At 48.4% G+C, this 25,954-nt stretch overlaps 2 protein-coding genes across 2 annotated transcripts in view; one reads left to right on the top strand and one right to left on the bottom strand.

Annotated features, from left to right (window-relative positions):
- Positions 1-19,095, bottom strand: part of ARID3C (AT-rich interaction domain 3C) — a 113,521-nt gene extending 94,426 nt beyond the window's left edge. The window contains exons 1-2 of the mRNA XM_053408666.1: positions 18,774-19,095; positions 17,583-18,215 (exon numbers count right to left, since the gene is read on the bottom strand). Of these exons, the coding sequence (XP_053264641.1) occupies positions 17,583-18,215; positions 18,774-18,812 (672 nt within the window). The 5' untranslated portion in view covers positions 18,813-19,095. The remainder of the gene's footprint in view (positions 1-17,582; positions 18,216-18,773) is intronic.
- The window catches only part of RPP25L (ribonuclease P/MRP subunit p25 like), a 190,466-nt gene that overhangs the window by 94,449 nt on the left and 70,063 nt on the right, over positions 1-25,954 (top strand). The gene's annotated exons all lie outside the window — the stretch shown is intronic.

A 25,954-nucleotide genomic window follows, 5' to 3' on the forward strand; every position in this document is an offset into this window, starting at 1 on the left:
GACTGAGCTATCCCAAGGGGGCCTGAGGGGGGGGTCGCGCCCCTTCACCCCACCCTGTGCAGCAATAAGGCTGGAAAACAGTCTCCCACAGGAAACATTTTCATGCCTCACTGAAGATTTGCAGGAGTGCTGCAGCTACGGAGGGAAGGGTTAACTCTATGAAACAGGAATGTTCGTCTTCCTCTGTTTTTTAAAGGGGGGGGGAAGGCTAGAAGACAAACAGTAGAAGTGAAAAGGCCATACAGTGGTACCTCGGATTAAGTACTTAATTCGTTCCAGAGGTCCGTTCTTAACCTGAAACTGTTCTTAACCTGAAGACCACTTTAGCTAATGGGGCCTCCTGCTGCTGCCGCGCCGCCAGAGCACAATTTCTTTTTTTTTTTAAAGATATTTATTGAGTTTTTCCACCTTTATACATTAAAAAATCAAAAAGAAAAAACAAAAAAGTTAAAAACACATAAAGTTTACAATCCGTATTTTCAATAACATATTTCCCTGACTTCCCCACACCTCCCCTTCTTATATTCCAGTTCAAATTGTTAATTCAACAAGTTCTTGTCCCCAATTTTTGACCTTTTTATATTTAATTCATTTTTTAAAAAAAAAACAATTTTAACTTATAAACATCAGTATTTAAACATCAGTGCTCATTCTTAAAACTTTTTTCTAAAGTCGACCCAAATTCCCTTCCACGAATTCCCCAATTTTCATACTAATAACAAAACAAATTTAAAAAAAACAGATTATTATTCTGCACCCTTTGGAATCCCAAACCCCACCCCCCCTTTCCCGGTTTCAATCCCCAACAAATGTCCATCAGTCTTAGTCTACTATCAGCCTGGAGACCTCACGTCCGAGGCTCTTAATTCTCTCTCAATTCCTCTCTGCCGGTTTTTTTGGTAGTCCTTAATATTAAACTCCAGATCTCGGAGAAGCTCTGTCCCGATAGGGTCCATATTTCTTCCAGCCAGACCTCCATACTTAACAGAGCACAATTTCTGTTCTCATCCTGAAGCAAAGTTCTTAACCTGAAGCACTATTTCTGGGTTAGCAGAGTCTGTAACCTGAAGCGTATGTAACCTGAAGCGTATGTAACCTGAAGCATATGTAACCCGAGGTACCACTGTACTGCTCATTCAACCACTGGAGGCTGAAACCACAATATTTTATGCACATTTTACGCTGAATTTCATATGGGGCATGGCATGTTCCATCCTGATATTCTAAATTTCTTCCCAATAAAAACAAGTTCCTAGTTCCTGCGGCTGAAAAGGCTCGAAAAGGAGTGTGCAATGGAAGGTCAGCGGGCTAGAGCACAGTGCTGAAATGCCAAGGTTGCAGGTTCGAGCCCCATAAGGGACAGCTGCCTATTCTTGCATTGCAAAGGGTTGGACTGGATGACCTCAGGGTCCCTGCCAACTCTGCGATTCTATTCTTGCAAGCTGTCATTTACAATGACCTCAAGAGGTGTGTAACACCTTGCGCAGCATGGTGGAGAAGCAGAACAGATGCAAATAATATGCACATCTTGCTTAAGACAGGCTGCAGAAATTAGCTCTCTTTTTTTGCAGAAAGAAGCTGCGCTTCTCAAAATTATTATTTTAATTTAATTAATAGACGGTGTGGTTTTAGCCAAGTGTGCAATCCACTTGCAGAAAGCAGAGCATCCTTGCTTCTCCTAGCCCTATCTGAAGTCCCTCTTTGCCCAACCTTCAACATTAGAGGGCCCAGCCAATGGGCAGTACTGTTCAATGGGTGGAGGTTAGGGGGAGGGCCAGAGGACCCAGCCATACATTTCTCCCACCCCCACAACTGCAGACCCCAGGATGGTCCTATTTAAAAGTTATAAACCCTGCCACCCCACAGGACCAGGGACATCTTGGGCTGGATTCCGACTTGGGGCAAGACTTTTCCTTTTCTTCCTTCCTTCCACAGCACCTCCCAACCCCTCTTTCGACAGACACCTCTTCCAAGTTCTCTCAAGCAGTTCTCGTTTGCTTCGTGCATCCACACCATGGGTAGGCAAACTAAGGCCCGGGGGCTGGATCCGGCCCAATCGCCTTCTAAATCCAGCCCGTGGACGGTCCGGGAATCAGCGTGTTTTTACATGAGTAGAATGTGTCCTTTTATTTAAAATGCATCTCTGGGTTATTTGTGGGGCACAGGAATTCATTCATTCCCCCCCCCCCAAAAAATATAGTCCGGCCCCCCACAAGGTCTGAGGGACAGTGGACCGGCCCCCTGCTGAAAAAGTTTGATGACCCCTGATCCACACAAACTCTGCTGTTTTTTTAAGGCCGTCCACCCACCGAATGGAAAGATTTGTCTTCTTGGTCTTTTGGGATTGCAGGGTCTCCACGCTAAGACCTCATTCCATCAGCCTGAGTTGTCTCTCGCAACATTTGTCCATTGTAACTTTGCAGCCTTTTCCACAATATATCCAGCTATAGTGGTGCCTTGGTTCTCAAACTTCATCCGTTCCGGAAGTCTGTTCCAAAACCAAAGCGTTCCAAAACCAAGGCACTCTTTCCCATAGGAAGAAATGCAAAATGGATTAATCCGTTCCAGACTTTTAAAAATAACCTCTAAAACAGCAATTGAACATGTATTTTACAATCTAATGAGACCACTGATCCATAAAATGAAAGCAATAAACAGTGTACTGCAGTCACACAATCAATCATCAGTAGCTGAACTGGGTTCCACACAGTCACAAAAACAAAACAAAGAGGCACAAAAACAAAAATGCAAAATAATTAGCAAAAACAGACAGACCTCAGCATAACACTCAAAATGGAAGCATGGCACTCAAACTGGAAGCACATTCGGCTTCCAAAAAAAGTTCACAAGCCAGAACACTTAACTTCCTGGTTTGTAGTGTTTGGGTTCCAAGTTGTTGATTACCAAGGCGTAGGAGAACCAAGGTACCGCTGTTTCAGTTATTCCTAACATTGCACGTTCCATGGCAGGCGGCCGTGTTGTTCTTAAACTGTTTGCCTTTCTCTGTGCCACCGTCCATTTCTCCACTGTGGGTCATAGGCAAATGTTGAACACTTTAGCTTTCAAATCCAGGAAATATTTTTGTTTGCTCTTTGGAGGAAATGTTTGATTTCCAGTCCCATCAGGGGAAAACTTGGGGGTACAGTGGACGCTCGGGTTGCAAATGTGATCTGTGTGGGAGGCGTGTCCGCAACCCGCAGCGCCATGTCTGCGCATGCGCGGGTTGCGACTCGGCGCTTCTGAGCATGCGCAAAGCGCGATTTAGTGCTTCTGCGAATGCGCAAAACCCGGAAGTAACCCATTCTGGTACTTCCGGGTTTTGGTGAGTCCGTAACCTGAAAACGCGCAACCTGAAGTGTCTGTAACCCAAGGTAAAGGTAAAGGGACCCCTGACCATTAGGTCTAGTCGTGACCAACTCTGGGGCTGCGGTGCTGATTTCACCTTATTGGCCGAGGGAGCCAGCATACAGCTTCCGGGTCATGTGGCCAGCATGACTAAGTTGCTTCTGGCGAGCCAGAGCAGCACACGGGAACACCGTTTACCTTCCTGCCGGAGCGGTACCTATTTATCTACTTGCACTTTGACGTGCTTTCGAACTGCTAGGTTGGCAGGAGCAGGGACTGAGCAACGGGAGCTCACCCCATCGCGGGGATTCGAACCGGCAACCTTCTGATCGGCAAGCCCTAGGCTCTGTGGTTTAACCCACAGCGCCACCAGCGTCCGTAGCCCGAGGTATGACTGTATAAATAAATGCATAATCATAATTATAATTTTCCATTGCAAAGCTCAGTTTTCCAAAGGCTGCCCACCGTTTCATTTTTTTGGAGGGAGGAATATCCCATAATGAAACCAGAAGATCAGCTGTCCTCCTCTCTTTTTCTCTCTCTGATTGACACTTCCTAAGTGCAAGGCTGCAGGAGAAGAAATTAACGCAGCCCTACAAATGCACCCACATGCAAACACGCCCTGCCCCACATCGAGATTCCAAGTGGGGCTGCCTCCATCAGACACTTCCTGACAGTAGATCTGGATAAAGAGGAGTGGGCCAGAGGAAAGGGGGGGTGGAGAGCTGATTTATGTGCTGAGGTCAGGGGGTCAAAGGTCGGGGAGAGAAAGGGGGAAGGGGAGGCAAATGGAAAAGCCACTTCCCTCCTTATCAAATATTTACCCAGCTTGGAGGGCTGGAAGGCCTCCAATGCAACAAAGGGGGTGGGGGTGGGGAGAGCCAGGGGGCAAATGCACTGATTCCAGCCAGGGCGAAGGAGCTGGAGATGGCTGAGTTAAGGATGCCATCTTACCTGGGGGGTGGAAATCAAACCTGGACGGGATGGGGGGCAGAGAGGGGGGTGATTGTTAAGTCGGTCTGTGCCCCTTTTCGCTGGCTCTTTCCTTAAATTCAATCCCAGGGCGGGTTGCAAGGAGGAGAACGCTCGCGGGAACATCCTCGAAGCCAAATAAAATCGCATTGGAAAAGACACACGCAGAGAATCGAAAAGCCGGAAGCAGAAAAAGATTTCCCCCGAAAACAACCCACACAAATGGGGACGCACAAAAAAACACAATCTGAATTATCCTGAAACCAAACGCTGCTTCCCATTGCCTGCTGGAACGAGAGAATGAAATTGACCGCTTTCGCCGTTTTGTTTATCTTGTTTGTTTGTTTAATTTCATAGAAATTTACAGAGAGCTTGATTGTTGTTTTTTTAAAAAAAGTCAACAAGCGTTTAACAAACAGAAAAACAATAAAACGATGCCAATAATAATAATAATAATAATAATAATAGGCATTTTTTCTGAGCAAAAGCCTGTGTGCAACACAGCTTACCAGTTTAAAAAATGGCAAAAGAGAAACGAACTGTAATGCAACATTTTAAACTTCGAACTACAATTTAGCAATAACCTGTGTTGTTTAAAAAAAAATAAGAACAAGGGGGGACAACATAAATCAACCAGAGCCTGCCCACCCCCGGGAACATGGCACAGCTGCACATGAGGTGAAGAGAGAGCTCTGGAGGTGCCGTCCATGCGCCAACCCGCCCAAACCCCACCCTGGGATCCACTACTGGTCCCTCCCCACAACACCCCCAGATCCCACCACTCGGGTCCACTCAACAGTTCTGAGCCTTTGTCACCAATTTACCGCGCCAACATTTTCTCCATCGTCCAAAGCAGCAATCCACAACCTTGTGCCCACCGGGCGCTCTGCGCTACAACTCCCAGCACCCCCCCCCCCCGCAGCCAACGCAGGTTGCAGTTCAGAACACCCAGAGGGCACCGGGCTGTGAAGGCTGATTCCAAGGAGTTATTTCAACTGAGCCAGAAATTCAGGCTGCACCGAATCCGAGGGGAGAAAACCAGGAGGTCCGAGGTGAGAATGACAGGCAGAAATGATGAGCGACAGCGAATGGTGAGTGAAAGTGACCACACACACACACACACACGGGCCCTGATTCATTGATAAAAAGCAGACTTGAGGGGAGGGTGGCTTTTGAGAAGAGACGCAGCAGGTGGTGTTAAGGAAAGGACTGCAAAAACCCCACGGAAAATCTCCCTCTGTTTCCCAGCGCTGCTTTTCAGCGAGGAGGGGGTCCTGCGAGTTTTCTCACTATGGGGCTGCGATCCACAGCCGAGGAGCAGCTGGACTCAAGGCAGGGCAAGCTGGGTTGTCATTAAGAGGGCTTGGGCAAAGCGCCACTCCTCTCTGCCTCGCCAGCTTTGCAAGATCGTTGCGAGGATGCCGCGAGATCGCTAAACGCACACATAGATTTGGCGCCCCGAACCTCTTGCAAGAAAAGGCAAGGTGATGATGCTGGCAGGTGATTTTTACATAACCTCGGAAGTTAGTAATTACTAACGCGAACAATAAGGTACATGAAAGTCAAAACAAGTATGCGTTAGTGCAAAATTATGCAATTTCACAATGATGTAAAACTTCCTGTTTTGAAATATGGACTTCCTAATACAGTTCTATATAGCTTTCATGCAATTATAAATTCAATAATGATATTATTATTATTATTATTATTATATATGCTGCCTCTTCCCCTGTCAAAAGGCAGCTTAAAGATAAAAATAAGGACCTTTAAAAACCTAGAAAAAAGCGATCATTACAAAACAATTAAACACTGACAGAATTAAAACTATATGTATATATAACATCTATTAAACCTATACCATAATTACAATTACCATAAAATCTATTAAAACCAAACCAAAATTACAATAAAATAACCCTGTAGACTTCCAAATACACATTTCTCTACAACCAAAATGAACAATCCCATTTTGTGATACATACATCTTTTTTTAATTATTTGTTTATATATTGAGGCCCGATGAATTTGAGTGTTGCCTCTCTTATTTGTTTACAAATTTTATAAGTCCACAATGCAGCTGCTTCTCCTTGTCACTCTTTATTTCCTCTCTTGCACACAAAAAAGGCTCAGAATTTTGACACTCAATTCGCACAGTGGCCCGTTGCGAAATCCATTGCCCAGGTTAGGCAACTCCAGTAAAAAGCGCCAAATTCAGGTCAGACAGTGGAAAAAAGCATGTTCTGCAAAGGTGACAGGGACGATGCACCACAGCAGCTTTCCCCCAACCCGGTGCCCTCCAAATGCTCTGGACTACAATTCCCATCAGCCATCCAGCCATGCTGTTGTGGTCCAAAATGTCTGGAGGTCACCAGATTGGAACAAGTCCACCCTACACCTTTGGATGCCCAAAAGACAACCGGACTGGGGGGGAAACCACCCCAAACGCTGGAACTCTGGTTAAGGCGCAATATGCTAAACCCACTACTAGCCAGACTTTCTGCAATGCGGACGGATGCAGGCAGGAGCTAGGACTGAACCTGGACTGCGGAAATCTGGGAAGCAGGTAACAATGGAGTATCTCCAGCCACTGCACCTGAAGATAGCAGTGTCCACCCCAGTGCCGGATTTACGCATAAGCATCTTAAAAAGCAGAGACATCACCTTGCCGACAAAGGTCCGTATAGTTAAAGCCATGGTTTTCCCAGTAGTGATGTATGGAAGTGAGAGCTGGACCATAAAGAAGGCTGATGGCCAAAGAATTGATGCTTTTGAATTATGGTGCTGGAGGAGACTCTGGAGAGTGCCATGGACTGCAAGAAGATCAAACCTCTCCATTCTGAAGGAAATCAGCCCTGAGTGCTCACTGGAAGGACAGATCCTGAAGCTGAGGCTCCAAGACTTTGGCCGCCTCATGAGAAGAGAAGACTCCCTGGAAAAGACCCTGATGTTGGGAAAGATGGAGGGCGCAAGGAGAAGGGGACGACAGAGGACCAGATGGTGGGACGGTGTTCTCGAATCTACCAGCATGAGTTTGACCAAACTGCGGGAGGCAGTGGAAGACAGGAGTGCCTGGCGTGCTCTGGTCCATGGAGTCACGAAGAGTCGGACACGACTAAACAACAACAACAACAAAACAAGCTATAGGTTTGGGTCCCACACTCTTGGGGCCCCCAAAAAAATTAAAGGGAAAAAAACACCTGGATGCACATTTCCAAAATATAAGATAAAAAACAAATGAAATAAACCTACCTACAGCAACAGTGTTTTGTTTCATGTAGGTTCTTATGATGTAAGTCATGGGCCCTGCCTGCTCAGCTGCTCCCTAAAATATTACTGGTTTGCTCCGTTCTATATATAGGGTGCCTACATTCTGCATGGACTGGTTGCAAGGCAACATGCAACATGCAGACTACAGTGGAGCACAGATGAATGTAGGTCAAGCTGTTGTACCTGTTATCTAATATTAAAGAGTGCTTGTCGACTGATGATCAGGCAGTGTAGACTAAGGGTATGAGTCTTATGCGTACTGATTGATTTCATGCAGTACATTATTTATTTATTTTGATCCCATTATGGCTTGAGATACCTATTAAGTCCATAAATTACCATATAGCATATATTCAACACAGAAAACAGTGGCAATTTGTTGTTGACAAAGGACAGCTGGACATAGAAAGGGCCCCATCACCTTCAGGAGCTGGGGGCCTCATCAAACCTAAATCCGGCCCTAGTCCACCACCATCTGCTGACTTACGCGGGATCCAAGAGCATCCACAAACTGCTGCAAATGGCCCCAGGTAACCCAAGCAAGCAAGCAAGTCTGCCAGCCAGCCACTCTGTGCGTTAGTATCCGATCTGGGAGAAAATTCCTTCGAAGCCACAAATAATGCAGTAAACTGGGACAGCAACGGCCACCCACGCAGCCCATCTCACAGAGACATTTGTTTGCATGCAATTCCACAGGCCCTCCCCTTCCTAGCGGGGAAAAATGACCCAGGATCGTTTCTAGGGATTTAAAAGGAGAGGAATAACTTTTTTTCCCTGTTTCCAGCAATCTGCAAGACTGAAGCAGCCAGCTATGCTTCGTCACCAATGTGTGATATTTTGCCGTATATCTTGGTTCCTTTTTGGTGGCTTTTCAGCTGCTGCCTTGTGTAGTGATGCAGAAAGGCGGTGTACAAATTAAAAAGCGAAAGGAACATGAAACAAACTCTCATTTGAGCCCAGCAACAACAACAACAACAATTTATTATTTCTAGACCGCCCATCTGGCTGGGTTTCCCCAGCCACTCTGGGCGGCTTCCAACAAAGATTAAAAATACATTAAAATGTCACACATTAAAAACTTCCCTGAACAGGGCTGCCTTCAGATGTCTTCTAAATGTCAGGTAGTTGTTTTTCTCTTTGGTGGGAGGGCATTCCACTGGGTGGGTGCCACTACCGAGAAGGCCCTCTGCCTGGTTGCCTGTAGCTTTGCTTCTTGCAATGAGGGAACCGCCAGATGGCCCTCAGTGCTGGACCTCAGCGTCCAGGCAGAACGATGGAGGTGGAGACGCTCCTTCAGGTATCCTGGACCGAGGCCGTTTAGGGCTTTAAAGGTCTGCACCAACACTTTGAATTGTGCTCGGAAACGTACTGGGAGCCAATGTACCGTAGGTCTTTCAAGACTGGTGTTATATGGTCTCGGTGGCCACTCCCAGTCCCCAGTCTAGCTGCCACATTCTGGATTAGTTGTAGTTTCTGGGTCACCTTCAAAGGTAGCCCCACATAAAGCGCATTGCAGTAGTCCAAGCAGGACTATCCCTCATGACAGCTGTTTCAGGGAAAGGCTTCCAAAAGCTTTGCTTCCTTTGGGGGTGCACATGAAGCGCACACCCGGCCTGCCACAACCCAACCCAGGGCCCTTCCTAACGGAAGCACCTTCCTAAATGAAGCACCCAGGAAATTTCAGCCACAGCCCACGTCAACGGGTGCTTAACCCCCTCCTGTGCCTGCCGATTCTTCTACTCCTGCAAATGGGCCACAACAGGTGTGCCCCCTGCTGCCGCCACCTGCCAAAAGCACTTCCGATTCATCTGGGCAGCAGCACCCCAAAGTTCCATCCCAAATTGTTTAGCACTTCTGGGGGTTGGACTAGATGACCCCGTGGGTGCCCAGCCAACTCCAGTGGCGCAATCTGGGATTACTCCAACGGCTTCCTGCTGCACATGCAAATCGCCAAATATGTGGGTGGAGTGAGAGGAGAGAGAGAAGGGGGAATGGTAGCTTGTTCTAGGGGGGGGTGAGGAAAGGGGCAGTGTCTGCCTGGTAGCCCCATTCCCTTATCTGCCCCTTCCATCTCTTTATCTCCCCCCAAGCACGTCAAACAGCTCAACTTCTCTCTCCCTTGAATAAACAAGGCAAGGATCCTCGCCTCCATCCCTTAATTCCAAAGGGCACTTGTTTCCTACCAGGAATTTTAGTGGAAGGCAAAAGGGGTGTCTGGGAATTGTCACCTTCGCTGCCTCTTAACATCCTTAGAAGGCTTCTTGAGCTCCCAGCATCCATATTGAGGAGCTGAAGCAGATCCTACAACCTTTTAAGTGTGTGTTCTTCCTGTGTTGTGAATGACTGAAGCCAAACAACAGCTGCGTTATTTGCCTGTTTGCAGCAGTGTTAGAAACTCATGCAATCTAATTGCCAAATGGCTCCTTAAACCTGGGTTACTGTCGCTACAATAGAATGTCTAGGCACTTAAAAAAAAAAAGATTTATTATTATTACTACTACAGTCGTACCTTGGAAGTTGAATGGAATCCGTTCTGGAAATCCGTTTGACTTACAAAACATTCGGAAACCAAAGTGCTGCTTCTGATTGGCTGCAGGATGCTCCTGCAGTCAGTAGCCCCGTCGGACGTTCAGCTTCCAAAAATTGTTCAAAAACCGGAACAGTCACTTCTGGGTTCCGATCGTTTGCAAGCCAAGGCATTCCATTTCCAAGGTAGGACTGTACTACTACTATTATTATTATTCCTATACCACTTTATATTTTAAAGAAATAAGTCTCACAGCCATTTACAATAATACATCAAATAATAATACATTAATAAATCAAATAAAACAATCCAGAATAAAACCACTTCAGGCTTCAAGGAAACTATTTCAGATCCTTCTCTATGTGACATTTTGCTTTCCCCAGTCGCCATCCTGGCATCCAGAGATCTCCACATGGTCACAATTGGACCCACACCAGTTGCAATAATAATAATAATAAGAAGAAGAAGAAGAAGAAGAAGAAGAAGAAGAAGAAGAAGAAGAAGAAGAAGAAGAAGCAGCAGCAGCAGCAGCAGCAGCAGCAGCAGCAGCAGCCCTGGGCGGCTTCCAACAAAATATTAAAATACAGTGGTCTGTTAAACATTAAAAGCTTCCCTAAACAGGGCTGCCTTCAGATGTCTTCTAAAAGTCTGGTAGTTGTTTTTCTCTTTGACATCTGGTGGGAGGCCGTTCCACAGGGAGGGCGCCACCACCGAGAAGGCCCTCTGCCTGGTTCCCTGTAACTTGGCTTCTTGCAGTGAGGGAACTACCAGAAGGCCCTTGGACGTGGACCTTAGTGTCCGGATAGAACGATGGGGGTGGAGATGCTCCTTCAAGTATGCTGGACCAAGGCCGTTTAGGGTCATTTAGCTGTGAAATGCGCCTGGCTAATTTCTAATGCTGGCATGGAGAGGGTACTGCAATAAACCAACGCTGAAGCTTTGCTAGCAGATCTGAGGCTGTAAGATCTCTTGCAGACATCAGAAGCCACCTTATACTGAATCACATCACTGTTTCATGTAGCACAGCTCTGCCTGCACTGGCACAAGGAACTGTGGTCCTCCAGATGTTGCAGAACTAAGGCTCCCATCATCTCTCACCACTGTCTCTGGATGGCCCACCTCTGATCTATACTGACAGGTGTAGATCATTGGTTTCTCGTGTCTCCCTGGGATGCTTCCCAGAGGAGACATCGGGGATTGGAGCAAAGTCCTTTTGTTTACAAAGTGCTCTCCACTGAGCTACACAAGAGTCTACTGGATCAGGCCAATGGCCCATCTAGTCCGACATCCTTTTCCTGCCCCAATCAGAAACCTGCAAGCAGGATTTGAGCACAAGAGTCCTCTCCCCTCCTGTGCTGCCTCCAGCTGTGGAGAGCAGTGCAGAGCCATTGAGGCTGCTAGTCATCGATAGCCCTCTCCTCCTCTGTGAATCTGTGCAATCCTATTGTTAGGAAGGTTGCTCAAAATTCCCCAGCCGTATTTTGCTCCTGGCCTGAGTCCAGTTGCGACTACATGGGAGATTTCTGAGCACCAGGTTGGTGACCACAGTTTGAAACCCTCTGCTTTAGTCCATAGTTAATACCTTTTTTTCCATTTCCACTGTGTGTTTTTCTCCTTGCATATTGGGGCAAGTGAATTGTTGTAAAAGCAAGTGATGTACAGTAGACGCTCAGGTTGCGAACGTGATCCGTGCAGGATGCATGATTGCAACCTGCAGTGTTCGCAACCCACAGCAGCACATCTGCGCGCACACGGGTTGCGATTTGGCACTTCTGCGCATGCGCAAAGCACAATTTAGCGCTTCTGCGCATGCGCGACCGCCGAAACCCGGAAGTAACCTGTTCCGGTACTTCCGGGTTTTGGCAGTCCGTAACCCAAAAAAAGGGACACGGGTGGCGCTGTGGGTTAAACCACAGAGCCTAGGACTTGCTGATCAGAAGGTCGGCGGTTCGAATCCCCGCGATGGGGTGAGCTCCCATTGCTCGGTCCCTGCTCCTGCCAACCTAGCAGTTCGAAAGCACCTCAAAGTGCAAGTAGATAAATAGGTACCACTGTGGCGGGAAGGTAAACGGTGTTTCCGTGCGCTGCTCTGGTACGCCAGAAGTGGCTTAGTCATGCTGGCCACATGACCCGTAAGCTGTACACCAGCTCCCTCAGCCTGTAAAGCAAGATGAGCGCCGCAACCCCAGAGTCGGCCACGACTGGACCTAATGGTCAGGGGTCCCCTTACCTTTTAACCCAAAAAAATGCAACCTGAAGCGTCTGTAACCCGAGGTATGACTGTAGTTGAGATTATAGAATTGGAAGGGACCCCCAGACATTCCGTTGTGGTGACCATAACCTAGATTTAAGGTGCCATCTGGCGCCTATCTTAGATATCTGAGTTTCTAACACTGGTCCCCCTTCTGAGCGGTAGCAAGATTTCAGGGGGCTCCAGGTTTCCGTTAGGAAAACCTGAGGCACAGCGGCTAGTGTCTTAAGACAAATTTATGGATAAATGTGCCAACATTTCACAAGTTTCCATTTAGGAAAGGCTTTATAAATAACTTCTCCCTACTCCAACTGAAGCTCCCAACTAGAGGCCACACACTGTGCTCCTCGTGGCTAAAAAGATGCACAGAGCTCTGAAGTCCGGTCGCTGCATCCAGGAAGAGAACGTCCAACCTATTCTTGGCACAAGAAAGCAGAAGGCGTTTGGGGCTGGACCATCAATCAGCTGGCCGCCTGGCTGATCTGACAAATGCTAGCATGCTGGTTCAGAAAAGATTTACACTCAAAACATTCTGCGAAGTGCAAGTACAGGCCCTGTTGGACTTCCTCAGCAAAGTTAAGCAGGCACACAGATTCATTTTGCAGCAAGAGAGAACCCTGCAATTCTCCAGAGTCTTGATCTTTAAGTATTTCACACAAGGCAGATAGAAAGCACCCTGATCCCTTAAAAAAGTAAGAGCCCCTTGGCATGCGCTTTGTTTAAAGCGCCGCCACGTATGAAGGAGCTGGAAACCAACGCTTTGTAACAAGCGACAGACGATCTGCACACCGTGTTGTCTTTCCGACAAAGAAAACATACAACATCTGAAGCAGCCCAAACTGGTTCCTTTCTTCTTCGGAGGCAACAGTCTACTTCATCAGATGCATGCGATGGGGAGGAGGAAGAAGAAGGCAGTCGCAAATGGGCTTAGTTTCACCCGAAAACAAATGTTAAACATGGGAAGGAAGAGCTAAATATAAGGAGGACACACACACCTTGATGGACAAAGCACTAAAAATACAGTGAACACAATTTGCAACACCAATGAGAAATTATTATTATTATTATTATTATTATTATTATTATTATTATTATTATTATTTTACATGAAGGGTGTACCCGTCATCCTTGCCCATGCCTGGACGAACTCAACCAGATCAGTCCAGAGAGTCCAGCTCTGTGACAACCTGGGACAGCCATCCCTGCACACTGTTCTAAGGATAGAAAACCCAAGTGGTTTGCAATTTTTTACCGCCCTTAAGATCTGAATTGCAATGGAAGTTAAGTGCTGTTGATTCTCTCGAGCGTGTCCCGGATCATGGTGCCAACCCAGCTAAAAGGCAGCTTTTTTGTGTGTGTTTCTAGGATAACGGAATCATTTGAAACAGGTCTTCCGAGGGCAGAGTTGCAATCGTTTGGCAGAACCGCCAAGCGATTCCAGTACTGTTCCCAAGCTCTCCCAAACCAGGAATCAAGCCCCGGGAATCAGCTTCTTTCCTCTTGGTGCATCGCAGGTTTTGACAAATCCTAAATTCTCACCGAAAGCCAGCTCCTTCCTCCTCCATCCCACCATGAGAAAGGGGTCTGCGGAAGCAGCTCCAGGAAAAAGTAATCGTAATTACAGGTCTGGCAGATTTGGGATATGGAGGGGCACAATCTTCCCAAACAAAGCAAGTCTAAAATTCACATTCCGTGTTTTAATTCAGATAGGAGCAAGAAGGCAATAGGTGCAGCTTAATGGTGAGCAAAAGATAATCTCTCTCTCTCTCTGCTGGTAGCTCTCTGGGTGATATACAGTAGATCGGCAAGGAATTTTGACTTCCAGCTGTTCAACAATAGTAACAACGAAATGACCAACCAAATTATGCTGGTGAAACGAAGGACGCTTGAAATATCCAGAAATGGATTTATGCGTGAAAGAACTGATAGCTCGGTTCTGTTCCCATGCACAAAACAAGTCCCCAAGTTCAGAATTCTTTCCTTCTAAGTGTGAGGCATTTGCAACAGGATCCAGCTGGTAGATTTTGGGGTTCTAATGGGGGAAAAACAAAGTTGGCCCCTCAAGACTGAAGTCTGCTCATCCCTGGCATAGACTACCTTCCAGCTCTAACTCTGGAACATAGCTGTCAACGTTTCCCTTTTTTAAAGGGAAATTCCCTTATTCCGAATAGGATTCCTCGCAAGAAAAGGGAAAAGTCTGATTCTTTAAATACAGGCATGTCGCAACCATGTATAAAAATGCATGTGTATCTCGATCAGAAATGTTCCTTATTTGCTATGAATTTTCCAAATTGAGATAGAAAGATTAGATAGATAGATAGATAGATAGATAGATAGATAGATAGATGCTGGACATTGTGAAATTGTTACATTGTTAAAATGGAATTTTTTAAAATAAAATAAAATAAAATAAAATGCATGCATGGGGGAGGACCTGATTTAAAGTGTAAATTTAGCATTTGGGTGGGGGAGAGGAATGGTGACAAGCGCATTCTGCCCCCCTGGCATCACTTCACCCTCGAGACAGTTCCAGTGCCACAAGTCAGCCTGGCTGAGAGAAAAGCACCTTCACACGGCGCATAGTTAAACTATGGAACTCACTGCCACAGGAGGCAAAGTTGCCCAGTCCTTTTAAAAAGCAATGGGCAAATTCATGGAGGAGAGGACTATCATTGGCCAGTAGCCACAACCACTACGCTCTGCCCTCCACAGATGGAGGCAGCAAGAAACCAGAAGAAACCAGCCTTTCATTGTGGGCAAGCACTGCACGGCTCAGTGGAAGAGCATCTGCTTTGCATGCAGAAGGTCCCAGGTTCGAGTCCGGGCACCTACAAGAAGGAAGTGCGGAAGGCTGAAGAGAACCACTGCCAAGTCAGTGCAGACAGCACAAAGGTAGATGGACCAACAGAAGGCAATTTCCTATGCAGTGGGAAAAGTGTGATAGGGGAGGTCCCATGTCCCTTCCCCTGGTTGCATTTTAAAAATTCCTCTCCCCTACTTTATAGGACAGCCTTCCCCAACCTGGTGCCCTGCAGAGATTTTGGGGTACAGCATGCATCAGCAAACAGAAACATCTGGAGGCTGCTATAGAATTCCTGCAGCTGCCCAGTCGGGACAGAGCAACATGGACCAGGTCTGGAAGGAGCACGCGGGACAGAGGTTTTCAAACACAGGTTGGGAGGCCATCTGTCAGGGATGCTTTCACTGCAATTCCTGCATTGCAGGGGGTTGGACTGGATGACCCTTGGAGAACCCTTCCGACTCAACAATTATAGTACCCAATCCTTCTGGCGGAGGAAGGGAAAAGGTGAACAAGACCGCTTTGGGAATTGGGACATTCTCGGGGGCAAAACATCCCTCCTGAAAGGAGGCTCTAGGAACCCTGGAAAAGGTGCAAAGAGGGAGTAGAAACAGCAGTTGTTTTCAGATACCTGAATGTATCCCCAAAGAAGGAAAATGAATAATCGCACACGCCACTGTCTGCAGAAGGAGAGACTAGAAGTGATGGGTTATCGCGAACGATGCTGTTCTACTTGTGCCGGAGACTCACTTGGCCAACAGAACTTTCCTTCCCTCTCTCCTGAAACCTCCTGTGCACCCCCAAAATCTGTTCCAGGGGTTTGGGGGATCCTCCGAAACAGATTTTGAGGGTGTGCAGGGGAAGAAGAGGCAAAACTCCCCATGAGAAGCACTGGATACGATGATTTTAAACTGCCCAAAATTCATTTATGGCATTTCTATTCCACTTTTTCCCCTCCAAGGAGCTCAAGGTTCATGGTACATGGTTCTACCTCCCTCCTAATTTATCTCCATGACAACCCTGTGAGGTAGGTTAAGCCGAGCATGAGGGACTGCCCCAAAGTCACCTGGTGAATTTTATGGCCGATTGAAGATTTGAACCCTGGTCTCCCGGGTTCATGTCAGACACTCTAAACGCTACACCACACCAACTGAAACAGTTGGTTAAAAATCCAAGATTCCACCACCCTAAAAACAACTTTAGCTGTAGCTCAGCCTTGACATAAACAGTGAGAGGAATTGTTTTTTTCGGGGGAAAGGCCCTAACAGCTACCTGCCGAGGTACAAGCGGTCCTGTCTCAAAGAGAACTTTATTTGATGCTCTGGTTCTATATATGAGAATTGGTACATTTAAGGCAACAAGGAGACATTGCAAAACTTGAAACATCCACAGAGGGGGTATATACAGGGGGTAGAATACCGAGTGGAAAGAAAATTGATTTGAGAATAAATCGGCAGCATTTGCAGGATTCTGGCAGGCTAGGGGGGCTATTTGGGAAGCTAATGCAAAGGTTTGGAAAGAAGATGGAATGAACAGGGGCAAAAGAAGGAATTTGGGGTCAGCTCTCAAGAGGCTTGCAAATGAACCAAACTATATTTTCAGAGACTGGCAGATTGGCGCTCCTGGATCCTTCCTAACGGGTTTGAGATACAGGTTGGAAGCAGCCTAGAATTTTTGGCACCCCAGAATTAGAGAACGGGCTCTTAAGAATGTTGTCTCGACATTTCAGAATATTTCTCCAGCCCTACAAACTTTAATAACTGGAGGGGAGGTCAGGATTCTTGCACACCAGCACCTAGAAAACCCTGCCTAGTCGATCATTTGGTAACAATACATACAAACAGGACTGACAACCTAAGAGCGTCCCTTTCAGCCACACTCTTTTCCAGCATACTCCATTGCATTCCTTCCACCCACCCAGTTTCCCCATTTCCACTATCCCACCTACAACTGTCACAAGACCACAGTCCCTAAGGAGGCTAGTCCTCATGGCGGTTATTCGTTGTTTTTCCGGCCACATGACCCGGGGCACTGGAAATAAAGGGAACTGTTGTCAGAGTGTGGTGGGGGAAGTAGCTAATGGCGAAAGATTAAGTATCTTTGAAAGAATTAAAAAGAACTGAGAGATTGACGGCCAGTTTGTGAGGCAGGCCTGAGAGTTGGAGAGGAAGAAGTTGGGGCTCATTTGCCCTTTCGTGGAGGATGCAAAAGATCTCTAAGCCTCTGGAGAAAGAGATGTCAGCGCCAAAGTTTTCCCTCTGGCAGCTCCGAGGGCGCAGCTGGGCGAGGAGGAGATCTGAGGGCGCAACTGGGATGCGAGGGAGGAGTCCTTTTTAGAGCAGCTTGGGGGGTCCCGTCGAGGGGCGCACACTTGCATGGGGGGGTTAATAACACCGAGATTTGAGGTTCCTGCTGCCTACCTGCTTGAACTGCTCTTCGTAGGTCCACTCGTGGGGCTGCTGCGGCGCCGGGGGCAGCGGCGGCGAGGCGAGGCGCGGCGCGTGTCGGGGCGCGGCGGCGGCGGCTGCGCCTCGGTCCTCGTCGTCCGGCTCGTCGTCCTCCGCTTCCTCCTCGTCGTCTTCCTCCTCGTCGTCGTCCTCCTCGCCGCCACCGCCCTCCTCCTCCTCCTCTTGCTCGGGGCGGCGGCGGACAGCGGCCGGATCCGGCGCGGGGCGCGGCGGAGGGAGAGGGAGCGCTCGCCCCGAGGGCAGCAGCCCCGCGCAGCGCCCGGCGGCCGGGAAGGGGCGCAGCGCCAGCGGGGTGGCCGTCGGGCAGGCTCCGGCGGCGGCGGGGTGCGGAGGCGGCGGCTGCGAGGCGCGCAACGGAGGCGGCTGCCCGGCCGGGAGCGCCTGGGGGTGGGGGCCGCCGGCGGGGCTGCTCCGGGCCGGGGCTGCCTGGGCGCGGCGCAGCTTCTCCTCGAGGCGCGCCGCCTGCGCCCGCTGCAGGTTCTCCATCACCGCCTCCAGCCGGAGCCCCCCGGCGGCGCCCGCGCCGCGCCCCGGCGAGCACGACGGAGCCGACGACGCCGACGGCGAGGAGAAGGCGGCGGCAGCCTGGAAAGAGAGAGAGAGAAAGAAATAAACGGAGAGGGGGGGCGTCAGAAGGAAGAAAGGACGAAGGAGCCGAGGAGGAAGAAAAGGAGACGGGGCGGGAGGGGGGGGAGAAGGGAGGGCGGAGGAAAGGGAAGATGGTCCCCGAAGGGCCCCGGGGTGGGAAGGGGAAGGAGCCCAGGGCGTGGGACTGACCGAGGGGGGGGGGTCAGGAAGGAAGGAAGCCGCCCGGGAGCGTCCGCTTGGGGACCCACCCACGGTGCCGTCGAGAAGCGCGCGCGCGGAAACTTCACAAGGAAAGCGGGGGAAAACCTTCCCTCCACCCCCCCCGTCAAAAGAATTAAACTGGGAGAGGCTGGAGACGGGGGGGGGACACACACACACGTGAAGCCCACCAGAAGTTGGCTTTCCCAGTAACCCGACGCTCGCTTCCCCCTCCCACCCGTTAAAACAAGCAAACAAACTCCTTCCAAACTCCACCCGCGCGGTGGGGAGTCCGGGACCGAATCGCCGCCCGCCCCCCCGGGGGGGTACGAGGGGTGCTGACCCGGCGCCGCTTACCAGGGCGGATTTGGTGGCGACGCGGGTGTTTTCGCCCATCCTTCGCCTCTCCGTTGCGCACCTGGCCGCGCTGGGCGAAAAAATGGACTCAAACTCGACGGGGGGGTGGCGTGTGTGGGGGAAGCGAGGGAGGGAGGGCGACCGCCTGGCCGCCTGAATGTAATTTTAATCGAGACCTCAGCGCTGGCGTTGGGGGTTGGTCCGGGGAGGGTTGTTGGGGGTCTGCCCCTCCCCCTCCTCCCACCCCCCTCGAGGCATGTGTCAGATGCGTCCGAAATATTTCTCTGGATTCGGATCCTGCGCCTTGTGGGCGAGATCGGAGGGGCGGGCGGAGGGGGGGTCCTGTTTTTCGCCCTCCTCTTCCTCCTACTCCTCCCCCCCCCCTTTGCAACAAGTGGCAGTAGAAACAAGACTGACCCCTTCCTCCTCCTCTTCCCCACCCCCAGCAGCCGAGAGATCCCCATTTGCTAACAACACGTCAAAGGGAGTGATAAATGGCAGGGGGCCGGCTGGGCTGGGCTGGCGGATCGCCCGAGGGGGAAATTGCTCCAGAGAGAAGATCACCGACGGACTAGCCGGCCGAGACTCCCTGGGCGCACCTAATACCTGGGCGGAAGAAGCTTCCTTCTCTCCTTCCATCAACATGCAAATACTGACAATCCCGGGTGGATTTTGTGACTCCTCTAAAAAACCAGAGCCACCTCTGTGAAAGCTGATAGTACCCTAATTTTATTCCAAAGCAGTCACTTGCATCATAAGCCACTTGAGTTTGATTTTCTCCTAGAAAGGTGGAACAACAAGCAAACCTTTTCAAGCGAAGTGGAGTCCAGTAGCAAAGGACCTCTGTCCTCCACTTTTTAAACTCTTGGTACATGTGGGCAGTGGCGTAGCATGGGGGGTGCAGGGGGGCCAGCCGCACCAGGCGCAACATCTGGGGGGCGCGCGCTCGCACTCGCAGCTCTCTGCCCCCTGCTAAAATCCACGGGTTAGGGGGCGCAAATTACTTGCCTTGCCCCGGGTGCTGACAACCCACGCTACGCCACTGCATGTGGGGGAGGGATGCGGATGGTGCCTAGGACTTGCCACAGAGCCTAGGACTTGCCGATCAGTAGGTCAGGGTTCGAATCCCCGCAACGGGGTGAGCTCCCGTTGCTCGGTCCCTGCTCCTGCCCACCTAGCAGTTCGAAAGCACACCAGTGCAAGTAGATCAATAGGTACCACTCCGGCGGGAAGGTAAACGGTGTTTCCGTGCGCTGCTCTGGTTCGCCAGAAGCGGCTTCATCATGCTGGCCACATGACCCAGAAGCTGTACGCCACCTCCCTCGGCCAGTAAAGCGAGATGAGCGCCACAACCCCAGAGTCGGCTATGACTGGACCTAATGGTCAGGGGTCCCTTTACCTTTACATGTGGGGGACCTGTGGCACTTAGCTCTTGCATTCCAAACCCCATCAGTCCAGGCTGGCAGAGTCAGTGGTCAAGGATGATGGGAGCTGTAGTCTGGTGGCACATAGAGGGCCCTGGCTCGGTGGTGGAGCATCTGCTTGGCATGCAGAAGAAAGGAAGAGCCCGCTGGATGAGACCCACGGCCCATGGAGTCTTGCGTCCTGTTCTCACAGGGGCCAACTAGATGCCTGTGTGAGATCACAGAGCAGGATTTGAACACAAGTGCACTCTTCCCTCATGCGGTTTCCAGCAACGGGTGTTTAGAAGCTGTGCTGCCTCCAGCCGTGGAGACAGAGCAGAGCTATGCTGGCTAGTAGCCATTGATAGCCCTCTCGTCCTCTACGAATTTGTCCCATCCTCTTTTAAAGCCATCTGGGTTGGCGGCCATTGCTGCCTCCTGTGGCAGGGAGTTCCACAGTGTAACTTTGTGCTGCGCGAAGAAAGACTTCCTACCATCTGGCCTTTGGCTTGGAATCAACTTGATCCCTTCCCCCTCCCCCTCTTTCCTTTTTCCTTTCTCCTTCTGTGATGGAACTCCTATTTGGGGACTTCCCTGGCTTTTTTCTGGCCCACGTAGGACCAGTCTGGATAGTTGGCCTTGGTGAAGACTTGACGTTTTTATCCCCCCAAAATGTTTTTGACTTGAGTTTCTACTGAAATTGAGGCTGCATTTTAATGTTGTATTTTAATCTTGTTTTATAAGTTGTATTTCAATCAATTGTTTTTATACCTGGTGTTAGCCGCCCTGAGCCCAGTCTTGGCTGGGGAGGGCAGGGTATAAATTATTATTATTATTATTATTATTATTATTATTATTATTATTATTATTATCATCATCATCATCATCATCATCATCATCATCATCATCATCTCTTGTGCTGGGATAAAATTATACCTCTCAAAATACCTCATTTACTACCTATAAATGGCACAAGGCCCTAAACCAACACACCTCATGCTACACCTGTGCGTAAAGCCAATCTGTTTAGCTGGAAGCTAAATTCAGGGCTGCAAATGCATCGGCAAAGCCTTAGAAACTGGATGTTAAGAGTCGCAAAGAAGGAAATAGGGGACAGTGGATTAACCCAGCCACCCTAAAAGCACCTTCTGCGGATAATTCTCCCTTCTGACACTTTGCAGGGAAACGGCTGGGCCTCTTCTTATCCAGTGGCACATAATCTATAGGGTAATCTATATTTATAGAGTGTCGGTTGTCCAAGGATCTCAGCAACTGGAGTCTATTATTTAACTTGCACTGACATGGACATTCGTTGTGAGCAAATAATAATCTGAAGAGGGTCTGGAAGCAGCAGGAGGTTTTCGGTGAAGCCACAGTTTGTCATGAGGAATCTGTAGCACGTCCATCGTCAGGGGGTGTGGAACCCAGAGAAATAAAACCACTCGGGTTATAGATGACGTTCATCACAAACTTCGCTTTATTTGTAGCTTGGAAGCGGCTCAGACGTTGTTGAAACAGCAGCATAGCATTTCACAGGCTTTGCATGGCATGTTAGAGAGTTTAAAGGACTTCCTATGCCATTAGTTCAATGATCCGCACAACAGCCTGGCAAGGTAGGGCAGTATTAACAGCCTTTATCCCCTTATGTCCCTGGGAGACCCATTTATGAGAGCTGTTCAATGAACTCATTGCCTAAGATCCTGTTATGAAACAATATTCAGATAATAGCCCCGCCGCCACCACTGTTAATATAGAGGGAAGTCTTCCAGTGTAGGACCCTGTGACTCCTAGTGAAATCTGTGAAATAATCTCTACTTTGAAAAATGGGAAGCTGGAATCATTGGAGAAGTGTATAAGGCAGCCTGCAATTGATGGGTATCTATCCTTGCACCTCTATTTACATAAATAGTGGTCACTTTCCTTCTCAGTGGAATATTAGCATAGTCAAACCTATCTTTAAGAAGGGTGATCCTAGCAAACCAGCCAATTATCGTCCTATTTGTTGGGCGTCTCATCCAAATCATATACCAAATGCCCGTTAAAGAAATCACATTATTGGCTTGGAATCTAGTATTAACATTGCAATCTTGTAGGTGGGAACTTAGACTGATAGAGTAGCAGCCTATCTATGGTCTGTCTCTGAGCTCATGGCAGAATTAAGTTTTGAACTCAGAACCGTCTTATTCAAAGGCACACAGCCCTTTAGCCACTGCTCTAGGTCACTGTTACTCAGGTGGGCTATGGTCAAAGGAACATTTCCGTTTTGTAGGCCTCCTCACGCCCTTTGGGTCCAATCCTATGCATATTTCCCTGAAAGCAAGTCCTAGAGGATATATTTCTGAGTAAATAAACCACATTGCAGCTTCTGATTGCTCAGTGTTTACTCACAAAGGAAGGTGGGTGCTCCAGCTGAACTGAAATTTGCTCCCCTAGATTCTCCTCCATGGCTTTTGATCTTTTGATGTCGAGTTTCCTAGGACATGGGTGGCGCTGTGGGTTAAACCACAGAGCCTAGGACTTGCTGATCAGAAGGTCGGCAGTTCGAATCCCCGCGATGGGGTGAGCTCCCGTTGCTCGATCCCTGCTCCTGCCAGCCTAGCAGTTCGAAAGCACGTCAATGTGCAAGTAGATAAATAGGTACCACTCTGGCGGAAAGGTGAACGGCATTTCCGTGCGCTGCTCTGGTTTGCCAGAAGCGGCTTAGTCATGCTGGCCACATGACCCAGAAGCTGTACACCTGCTCCCTCGGCCAGTAAAGTGATATGAGCGCCGCAACCCCAGAGTCGGCCACGACTGGACCTAATGGTCAGGGGTCCCTTTACCTTTCCCTGACCTAGTACCCTCCAGTTGTTTTGAACGACAACTCCCAGTGGGAATTGTAGTCCTGAGCATCTGCAAAATACCATGTTGGGGGAGGCTAGTCTAGATTTTTATTCACTGAACGCTCAAATATTGGTCCATATCCACAAGTGTTTCTGCAGGCTCCTTCATCCTCCTCCATAGCTGAACTTTCACAGTGCCTGGTAGACCTACAGTTTGCATTTGAGAGTTGGCCCCAAAGATATTTCACACTGAGCAGTATTTGAGAGAGAGCATGCCGTGGCACTGGGCAGTCAAGAGAAACCCAGAGTTCCCAAGACATAAACAGGACATATTTCTCCTGCCCTTTCCTCTTCCTCCTCCCCTTCGCACAGCTGACTTTGTTATGGGTTAAGCTGCAAAAGGAGAGCTCGCCTCTTGCAAAGACGGGTGGTGGCTAATAAACTCCATTAACATCCCAGCATCCACCAGCATGTTTATGTGGGAGATAAGCAAGCAGAAAGAGGCAGGGAGAGTTGCAGAGCAGGTGGTCTTGCCCTGGAAGTACCTCAGGACAGCCTTGTAGGATTACTGCTCTCCAGGCATCCTTGGGAATCTCGCTCTGCACTCCCACCATGATCCTCAAAGGTGAAATCCTGCCCTGTAGGAACAGCCCAAAGGCGGTCAAAAGGGGGCATCGATTTTGGACAGAAATACTCAGGACTGCAGCGAGAGGAGGAGTAACAGCAGAGCAAAGCATATGGGGCAGTTGATTTCCTTATGTTCATCTCACAACATTTCGTCCAAGTGTTCTGTGTTACCCCAAAGCTCCCATGTCTGTGCACAACACGTTTTATCTGCAGTGGTCTGTTACAATAATACAAAGCAATTAAATGTGTGTGGTTGCTTTATTCTTTTCTCTGGAAGCGTTGACGGAAGAGGAGCTGACCAATTATCTTAAATAAAAAATTTAAATGCATCAATTTGATCACACTTGAGCATTCTTTTGCTGTTTATCCACTCTTTCCCCATTTGAATCAGACCAGAGGAGTCCACACCTGCACGTATTTGAATTTGTACTGTATATGAGGATCAATGTAGGTTTTTCCCACTCGTGCCAGTAGGCACTCCTTTCTGTGTTTCCCCATCGTCTCATTTGTTGAGTCTGTTCTGCCAATAAAATTCAGATAGCCTGCGTGCAGAAAGGTGCACTTGCACCTTCCCAAAAAAACCCCCCAAATATCCTAACCCATGAAGTGTGCAAAAGCACAGTCAGACAATTGTAAATTTGCTTGTGCAATTTTCTGGTTTTATGAAAATCTGGGGGTTCGAAAGAATATCTATGGCTAGGGCTTTTTGCTCGTGCAGTTTTCCAGTTTTGTGCAAATCTCAGGCATCAAAAGAAAAATGGATATGCACACATATATGCAGAGAGAGAGAGAGAGAGAGAGAGAGAGAGAGAGAGAGAGAGAGAGAGAGATGGTGTTACGGTAAATTCCTGACACACCTTTACTAGCGTACTGGAAAAGAAAAGAAAGCAATTGTAAATTTTCAGCAGCACATGCTTTTCAGATTGCTTCCCAATAAACCTGGAGTCAAAATTTTAAATGTTTGCTTGCACAGTTTATCTGTTTGCACGAATCTGAGGCTTCAAAAGAAAAGAAAAACTCAGGGCATTTCTGAAAAGAAATGAAAGCACTGGGAAGTATCAGGCACAGAAAGGGGAGCAGGAAAAAGTGGCAACACCAAACAACACCAAAACAAATCCTTTGCAACTCCACATGGAGCAATTTGGAACTCTCCCATTTTTGGGATTGTCCCTGCATGGGGCAAACTTGAATTTACTGGGGGAAGGCATCAAGACTAGTGTTTTTTGAGGGTAATGCCATGTACACTATGCAAATTAAGCAGGAATGCAGTGTGAATTCTGGTGTGGACAAGCCCTTGCAGTATCTCATTTTTATGAGATATTCTCTCTTATTTTCTAAAACCCCAAACAACCCTCAAACCCTCTTCAACCTCTAATTTGTTAAGGAGGCAAATGTCTGTTCTAGTAGATGGATATCTTCCGAAATAAACATCTCCCTTCTGTAGGGTTCACTACACACTGCCATTTCTGTGACAGATGGCACTTTCCTGGGAGTATGGCCCATTGAAAAAGTGAGGCTAACTCCTGAGAAAACATGCTTGGAACTGCAGTGAACATTTCTGCCGTTCCTCTCTACTCGGGCCACTGCTAACCCATTGCTAATTGGATAAACGTACTGGCTATCCCATAGTTCAGGATTTGTCAATGTGACGCCCATCTGATGTTTTGGATGACAACTCCCATCAGCCCCAGGTGAGAAACCAGCTTAGCAAAAGCTGCCGCAGTCCCTTGCCACTTCTTATTCACACAGCGCGTTGTGAAGCGGTGGAACTCCCTGCCACAAGAGGCAGTGATGGCCGCCGTCTTGGATGGGTTTAAAAGAGGATTAGACAAATCCATGAGGAGGAGAGGGCTATCGATGGCCGCTAGCCAGAAGGGCTGTTCTCTGCCTCCACAATTGGAGGCAGCGGTGCTTCCGAACAGGGGCATACTTTCATTCTATTGCATCATGCATGAGGACAAAATTTGGTACCTCCTCCCTCTTAATAGTTACAATAATTCCTTTTTGGTACAGTTGATTTAATGGATCTTCTAGGTAGGGATCTACATAAATATAGATTGATGATGATGGTGATTTTGAGCCCCCTCAGCAAACCCCTCAGTGCAGGTGAACTGCCCACGCTGACCGAAATCCAGCACTCTTCCATACCCTCCAACATTTCTCCGATGAAAATAGGGACGTCCAATTCCATAATGGTAATATTTTACTATTTCTCTTTTACTGGGTTGCCTCAGCCACTCTGGGAAGCTTCTGACACATATAAAAACATTAAAAAACACTTTCCTATACAGTCACACCTCATGTTACGTCCGCTTCATGTTATGTTCTT

This window comes from Podarcis raffonei, chromosome 11 (genome assembly GCF_027172205.1).
Source record: "Podarcis raffonei isolate rPodRaf1 chromosome 11, rPodRaf1.pri, whole genome shotgun sequence".
Lineage (NCBI taxonomy): Eukaryota > Metazoa > Chordata > Lepidosauria > Squamata > Lacertidae > Podarcis > Podarcis raffonei.